Here is an 8393-nt window from a genome sequence, read left to right on the forward strand (position 1 = left end):
AGTCTCTCTCTGAAAAATAAAAAAGAAATTTAAAAAGATCTAGGTACTGAGGGCCCGTTTAGTTCCCAAAAATTTTCACCCAAAAATTTTCACCTCCCCTTTGGACACATGTATGAAGCACTAAATGTAATTAAATAACAAAACTAATTACACAGTTTGGATGTACACGACGAGACGAATCTTTTGAGCCTAATTAGTGCATGATTAGCCATAAGTGCTACAGTAACCCACATGTGCTAATGGTGCGGTCAAAGGCCTCAAAAGATTCGTCTCGTGATTTCCAAGCGGGTTCTGAAATTAATTTTTAAATTAGTGTTCGAAAAAACCCTCCCGATATCTGGTCGAATATTGACGTGACACCTAAAAATTTTCGCGTTTCGGAACTAAACGCCCCCTGAGCTAAAATCGCACAGCCACACGAGCAGTCTGACACTCTTGCCACCACTCCCTGTCAGACCATCTGTCAGTGTGTGGCCTCACTCCCCGATCCTTCGCCAGGCCACAGGCACCCCGTGAGCTCCGCCGCTCGGCGCCTGCCTCCCTCGTCCTTCCTCACTGCAGGAGCAATGGCGATGGCCGCCATGGCCTCCCCGTCGTCCATGACCATGATCCCCGCGCGCCACCACGGCGCCGCGCCATCCCCGTCAACCTCCGGCGACTCCTCGGTCCGCCGCCTCCGCGCGCAGCCGGGCCACGTCCGGCGCGGCCGCGGGACGTCCGTCTCAACGGCCGCGGCGCGGCGGCGGCCGTTCGTCTTCACCCCGCGCGCCGTGTCCGACTCCAAGAGCTCTCAGACCTGCCTCGACCCCGACGCCAGCACGGTACGCCCCACTTCTTGCACGGGGAATGCGGCGTCTCTGTTGGCGCGCCTGGCCGTCCCTCTCCCCTCTCTCTGATCCGTCAGTCGCAGGTTGGAGGCGCATTTGCGTTCCTGATGGGAAATTGGGACGCGTGCGCAAAAGATTGCTTTTTTATTGCTTATAACGCGTTGCTCATCTAGATGTGCAAATCGGCGGCTGGGATTGTCGTCTTCTGTTCTCATGTCATGGGCACGTTTTCACAGTATGTTCTAGGTACCGATGAATGAGGCAATTTTAGGATGCTAGTTAGTTGTTGCGAGGTTCGTGCGGTTGATTACGGATTCCTTGTAGCCAATAAGAAAGGTACCAAGATGATGTCATGGCTGGTGGTCGTAGCTATTGGATCATTCTCTTTACTATAATAATCGTATTAATTTTGTTCTCATATGGTATTACTTTTGGGTCTGATTGAGAGATTATAATGGTCCATTTGTCATGATCTGCAAGTCGTCTCTGTTTTTTTTTAAACATGATCTGTTCTCTTATGTTATTAGTTTCTGAAGAGTGATAACAGAGTAGAGTTTCAGAGCTATATCAGCCTTCTGTTATCACTCATAAATTTAATGCACTTTTTGTTCAATTGATTTGTCTGGATGCAATTAACACATAATTGTTGGCTCAGAGTGTTCTTGGGATCATTCTTGGAGGTGGTGCGGGGACCAGATTGTACCCCCTGACAAAGAAGCGTGCCAAGCCTGCAGTGCCATTGGGTGCCAACTACAGGCTGATTGATATCCCTGTCAGCAATTGTCTCAACAGCAACATCTCAAAGATCTATGTGCTGACACAGTTCAACTCTGCTTCTCTCAATCGTCACCTCTCAAGAGCCTATGGAAGCAACATTGGAGGTTACAAGAATGAAGGATTTGTTGAAGTGTTGGCTGCCCAGCAGAGTCCAGATAATCCAAACTGGTTCCAGGTATACCTACTAATGTACTGTGTTATCTGATTCTCTATAATGTGAAATGTGCTATTTCAGTAGCATGCGCGTCAGCGGTTTCTAACACGAGATGTTCTGCTTTATTCTGAGACTGCATATAGACAGAAACAAAAGGATACTGCTCTGTTCAGTCTGCAGGAATTTCATATGGTATATGAATAAGGTTTATATATGATATGATTATGCACTGGATGAAAATATATCATTTCAACTTTATATGCCAACCTTAGCTTCACAATTGTGTCACATAGTTAAGGCCAACATTCTATCTTTACAGTATCTATTGTACAAGTGTACAATAATAAATATTTCCCTAAAATAAGCAGCACATTTAACACCATATTCTCTTTTTCTACATTCCATATTCTCCCTATGCATTACATCAAATTTGTAACCAGCAGAAAACAATGATCATTCCAATGCTGTCACTGAACATGAGTTTGATGTGTATTATCATGTCTCAAGCAAATGCATGCTTATCTACAGGAGATCTTGTTGAGAGTCCTTCACTAGCTTATCTCGAGTACTGATTTTCTTTTATATATTTTGTCCCAGGGTACGGCAGATGCTGTAAGGCAGTACTTGTGGCTATTTGAGGAGCATAATGTGATGGAATTTCTAATTCTTGCTGGTGATCACCTGTACCGGATGGACTATGAAAAGTTCATTCAAGCTCACAGAGAAACAGATGCTGATATTACTGTTGCTGCCCTACCGATGGATGAGAAACGTGCAACTGCATTTGGTCTTATGAAAATCGACGAAGAAGGGAGGATAATTGAATTTGCTGAAAAACCAAAAGGAGATCAGTTGAAAGCGATGATGGTACACATAATTGTGCCTTTCTTTTGTAGCTAACTTAAGATATTCATTTTTGGACAATCATTTAGTGGACCTAAAATGTTCTTTAAAATGCCTTCACACCTTATTGATGCCTAATTGATGTAGGTTGATACCACTATACTTGGCCTTGATGATGTGAGAGCAAAGGAAATGCCTTATATTGCTAGCATGGGTATCTATGTTTTTAGCAAAGATGTAATGCTCCAGCTCCTCCGTGAACAATTCCCTGGAGCCAATGACTTTGGAAGTGAGGTTATTCCAGGTGCAACAAGTATTGGAAAGAGGGTATGGAAACATCATTGAATCTTTAGCTGTTTGTTTTCTACTGATATTTTTTAAATTACCATAATATAATAGCATTTGATGGCTTTTTTCACAAAAATGCCATGACACCCTGATATTTCGTTTTATAGAGCAGCATGCTATTATTAGACACTTACATTGGAGTGCATATTTGTAGTTTATGTGCATTAAGTTCTGCTTAAGAACAGTGTGCTAGATGCTAGTCTGGTGGTGGTGTGGGTTGGTGCCTATCGCTCAGTCATCAACTAGCAACTAAGATATGCTATTGTTATCTCAGGTGCAAGCTTATCTGTATGATGGTTACTGGGAAGATATTGGTACCATTGAGGCATTTTATAACGCAAACTTGGGAATTACCAAGAAGCCAATACCAGATTTTAGGTATGCTTTCTCGTCTCACTATGCTGCAGTCTAAGATTACAAAGCTGCATATATGTCAAGTCTTACAATTTCCGTTAGCCTTTTATGATGTTTTGTTTGCCTTCAATATGAATGCAGCTTCTATGACCGTTCGGCTCCAATTTATACACAACCTCGACATCTGCCACCTTCGAAGGTTCTTGATGCTGATGTGACAGACAGTGTTATTGGTGAAGGATGTGTTATTAAAGTAGGCCCTTGTTTTACTGCAGCATATTTCAATACCTTTTTATTTGCACTTTATATTTCCTCCAATGTAACTTATCATAGTTCATTTGCTAAATCCTTTGTCTGCATGTAGAACTGTAAGATACACCATTCTGTAGTTGGACTCCGATCTTGCATATCTGAGGGTGCTATCATAGAGGACACTTTACTAATGGGTGCTGACTACTATGAGGTAAATTATATACAAGTTTATGTGTATGCTTCTGTCCGTTAGAGAACTCAAACCATTGGTTTTCTTTTTCGCCAGACTGAAGCTAACAAGAAACTCCTTGCTGAAAAAGGTGGCATTCCCATTGGTATTGGGAAGAATTCACACATCAGAAGAGCTATTATTGACAAGAATGCTCGAATTGGAGACAATGTGAAGGTATTCCAAACAGATAGTCTTACATTGGATAATCTTATGGTCTCTATTTTCTTTATTCCTTGGGATCTTACATAATATGTGCTTGATATGTTGTTTTCTCCTGGCAATTTCTGCACTTGTTTTGAAAAAAAAATGTTAATTTAAAATCTGAATACATGTTCTTTCATCATTTTGCATGGAAGATAGCTTATATAATATGATTGCGTACACTTATCTTTGCCTGCATAATTTTTCATTTTAACCCTTCACCTGTATTTAATTGAGGTTATCAAGATGAAGTTCTGTGTTCCAAAAGATAAAGCTGTCAACAAGTCATATATCAGTTTCTTGTTGTAAAAATTATAAAATAAAAAAATCTGAAATGCAGAAATACATATCAAGCTTTGCAGTACTATTCATGCATATCCATTCAAGTTCCATCCAGAAAAACCTGGCATATCCTGATCCAGTTGTTTCACTGCTCTGTTATCGCCATTGTTTGACAGACCTGTTGTTGCATTTGATTGTTCTTAACTTGTGAGCAGAAGAGTCTGATCATCTGAATAGTTCTGAACTTGTGATTCACATCACATTATGAGACTATTTCTTTAGCGGAGATTGTTCTCACATGACTTGTTGATTTTGTAGATAATCAATGTTGACAATGTTCAAGAAGCTGCAAGGGAGACAGATGGGTACTTCATCAAAGGTGGAATAGTTACCGTGATCAAGGATGCTTTGCTCCCAAGTGGAACAGTTATATGAAGTAAGTTACCCTTCCCGAGCACAGTACTCTCAGTAAGCCTCCCCTGCAAAAACATGCCACCATAGTAAACCAAAGAGGTAGCAAATGCAACATCTTTGTTGGTATTTGCAAGCCTGCATGTTTATAAAACCACTGTCTGCACTGTGCTGCAGGTAGATGTGCAACATCCGCCCGAGGGTCATCGACGATCAGCAGCACCCAGTTCCTTGCTTGATTTGCTGACCATGTCTTGGAGACCATGGAAACAATAAAAGAACTGCCATTCAAGGCACTCTTCGTTTTTTTCTCATTGTTCTTTTGTCATCTTTAAGATTCTAGGATATAATGTTGTAGCGGCAAATGTTCTGCATATGTTGTTGGAATCCATATTGCATGCCTGGATTTGGGATACTTCTTTGATGTTGTGTAATTATCAGTTTTAAATATCATGCTTTGCTGCCGTTGATCCGAGCTGAACTACTCACCATGCATGATGAGCCGTCTGGACATGTTCTGAATACCAACTTCCCCTGTCACCTTGTCAATTGACAATTACTCAATTTTCCATATGGCACTCCGTAGCCTCACTACAAAAAGAAGCCACCGTCCGAACTCATCAGATCTTCTCGGGGAAGGGCAGTATGAAAATATGTTGAGAAATGTGTAATTTAGCGCTATAGCCTGCTATTTTGTACCTTGTAATGTAATTAGTTCCATTGAAATTTTGCAGGGAACGGTTTACTTTACCTTGTGAAAAGGAATAAGTTTAGTTCATTGGTACTGGAAACTGTTAGTAATCTTGTGCATATTAGATAGGACTAGGGCTGGACGAAAAACTCGTAACTCGCTAGCTCGCTCGACTCGCTCGTTAATGGCTCGGCTCGAGCTCGACTCGTTTTATAATGAGCCAGCTCGTTTTATAACAAGCCAGCTCGTTTTATAACGAGCCAGCTCGAGCTGGCTCGCGAGCCGCTCGCGAGCCATAACGAGCCAGTTAATTATGAAGCCAGCAAATTTAAATGGGTGCATTGTTAAAGACAAAAAATTCTAATGACTCATATTTGAAGAAAATGAGTGCTGCAATGTTAAACAAATTTGATAAATATTTGGAAGAGAAGAACAATGTCATGGTTATTGCTACAATCCTTGACCCTAAGTTCAAAATGATATATATTCAGTTCTATTTTAGTCAGCTTTATGACTCCTCAAGGTATGAACAAGAGGTTGCTTATATAAAAAATGAGTTAGAATAGTTGTATAAGAAGCAAGAATTGGAACAATACTGGAAAATGGGTAAGAAGAGCAGCATAAGAAGCAAGAATTGGAACGAGCCAAACGAGCTATAACGAGCCAAACGAGCCATACTCTGTGATGATGTGTGTTCATATTGTCTCTCTACATTGGCTCGCGAGCCAAACGAGCTAGCTCGAGCTCGCTAACGAGCCGAGCCGAGCTAGCCTGCTGGCTCGTTAGTATAACGAGCCGAGCCTTAACGAGCCGAGCTATAACGAGCCGAGCCATAACGAGCCGAGCTGGCTTGATATCCAGCCCTAGATAGGACTGCATGTTTGTTTTTCAGTTGATGCATGCGCGCGAGCACCGGGCTGTGGCTGCCGCGCGCGTAGGAGGTCGTGGCGCGAGACTCGCTCACGAACCTGGGCATGCAAGCATGGCTGCCGTTGGGGAGGCGTGGGGATGGACGCGCTGATTTCCCGCACGGACACGCTGTGATCGTGCTGCTCTTCTGTACTCTCCAATAAATGAGAAAGCTAAGAACAGAAAACGCTGCCACTTCATCGCAGCACCAAACCTGTGTGTCCAAGTGTTTCGCGTGAGTTCGTGTTCACCACCGTCGTTGCTCGTGTCCTGCTCGCCGACGCTCACCGCCGTCCGGCGACCAACAATTGGCATCAGAGCCATAAGACGGGACTTGCGCCGCGATGACATCGCCGCCGCGCCGTCACGCTCGCCGAAAGGCAAGACGCCGCAGCGCACGCCGACCCCGAGCCGTTCTCCACCGCGCCGATCTCCACCGCGCCGATCACACACGCGCGATGCATGTCGCTCGCACACCCGGGATGCACGCCGTCCGCGAGAAGTCGTCGTCGAGCGCATCATCCGTGAGGGCGGGAGCTCCGGCAGCTGGCCGCAATTGACGAAGACGAACTACCATGAGTGGTCGCTTCGCATGCAGGTGAAGATGCAAGCGCACCACCTGTGGGACGCCGTCGAGTTCGCCGACGCCGACTACGACGACGACCGCAGCGCGCTCGACGCGATTTGCAGCGGTGTTCCGGCGGAGATGATCCCGATCCTGGTGGCCAAGGAATCCGCCAAGGAAGCCTGGGAGGCCATCAAGACTCTCCGCATTGGCGACGACCGTGTGCGGAAGGCAACGGCGCAGAACCTCCGCACCGAGTACGAGTCCATCGCCCTCTGTGACGGTGAACCCATCGAGGACTTCGCCTTGCGCCTGACCGGCATCGTGCAGCGCCTAGCGACGTTGGGCGACCCGGAGCCTGACGAGAAAGTGGTGGCAGTACTTGCGTGTTGTGCGTCCCCGCTACAAGCAGCTGGTAATCTCCATTGAAACCTTACTTGACATCTCAAAGCTGTCAATCGAGGAGGTTACAGGGAGGTTGAAGGCGTCCGACGACATCGAGCCACCTGCACAGCAGACCGCCGGCGGCAAACTGCTGCTCACTGAGGAGCAGTGGGTTGAGCGGTACAAGAAGAAGGACCAAGGGTCCACCCGCGGCGGGTCGAGCTCCGGCAGCCGTGGCAAGCGTCGTGGCCGGGGTCGCGGGCACGGCTCCGGCGGCCATGGCGATTCGCGGGCAGGCTCGAGCACCGGCCGCGCGCCCCCAGAGGATCCCTGCCCACGTTGTGGGAACAAGGGCCATTGGGCCCGAGATTGCCGCAGCAAGAAGGAGGAGCAGGCCCATGTGGCCCAAGACGATGAGCCCACACTTATGTTGGCTGTTGCTACGGCCCACGAGCAGCAGAGCTCAATCTCCTCCGACTCGCCGTCGCCAACATCGCCGCACATCTTCACGCCGCCGTCGCCGTACATCTCAGTGCCGCTGCAACCAGCACCGTGCGCTCCATCGCTCGCGCAACAGCCTCCACCTGCTGCGCCCGTACAGCCGCCACAAGCTCCGCCGGCTCCGTGTCGCGACGGCGCCGTTCTGCACCTCGTCGAGAAGAAAGTCTTCGCGTTCCTCGACTCCAAGGAGGACCTGGATCCGCGGAGATGGATCCTGGACACCGGCACCTCCAACCATATGTCGGGATCTAGGGCCGCCTTCGCCAACCTCGACAGCAGCATCACCGGTCCGTCCGCTTCGGCGACGGCTCCGTCGCGCAGATCGAGGGGACTGGCACCGTGCTTTTCTCCTGCAAGAATGGGGAGCACCGGTCACTCCCCAACGTCTACTACCTACCGCGCCTCACCGCCAACATCATCTCTGTCGGCCAGCTCGACGAAGGCAGCTACCAGGTGCTCGTAGAGGACGGCGTGATGTGCATCCGCGACGAGGAGCGGCGCCTGCTCGCGAAGATTCCTCGCAGCCCAGGTAGGCTGTACGTGCTCGACGTCACCATCGCACGCCCGGTCTGCCTAGCGGCGCGCACCAACGACGACTCCTGGACTTGGCACTCTCGGTTCGGCCATATCCACTTTGCCGCTCTGCGTAAAATGGCGCGGGA

General features: G+C 47.3%; 1 protein-coding gene across 1 annotated transcript; it reads left to right on the forward strand.

Moving 5' to 3' along the window:
- The first annotated feature begins 421 nt into the window (after positions 1–421).
- LOC120678548 (glucose-1-phosphate adenylyltransferase small subunit 2, chloroplastic/amyloplastic/cytosolic) lies at positions 422–5162 on the forward strand. The gene is made up of 10 exons (XM_039959790.1): positions 422–821; positions 1483–1779; positions 2356–2625; positions 2749–2928; positions 3224–3327; positions 3445–3556; positions 3668–3766; positions 3842–3961; positions 4589–4706; positions 4859–5162. Exons 1-9 carry the CDS (start codon positions 567–569, stop codon positions 4703–4705), a joined length of 1554 nt encoding a protein of 517 aa, XP_039815724.1. The 5' UTR covers positions 422–566; the 3' UTR covers position 4706; positions 4859–5162.
- Positions 5163–8393: the final 3231 nt, after the last annotated feature.

The sequence above is a fragment of the Panicum virgatum genome, chromosome 6N (assembly GCF_016808335.1).
Source record: "Panicum virgatum strain AP13 chromosome 6N, P.virgatum_v5, whole genome shotgun sequence".
NCBI lineage: Eukaryota > Viridiplantae > Streptophyta > Magnoliopsida > Poales > Poaceae > Panicum > Panicum virgatum.

Coding starts and splice junctions, on each gene's coding strand:
- LOC120678548 (XM_039959790.1), top strand. CDS start 567: ATGGCGATGGCCGCCATGGCCTCCCCGTCGTCCATGACCATGATCCCC. Junction 3,328..3,444: donor AAGCCAATACCAGATTTTAG/GTATGCTTTCTC, acceptor ATATGAATGCAG/CTTCTATGACCGTTCGGCTC. Junction 3,557..3,667: donor GTGAAGGATGTGTTATTAAA/GTAGGCCCTTGT, acceptor GTCTGCATGTAG/AACTGTAAGATACACCATTC.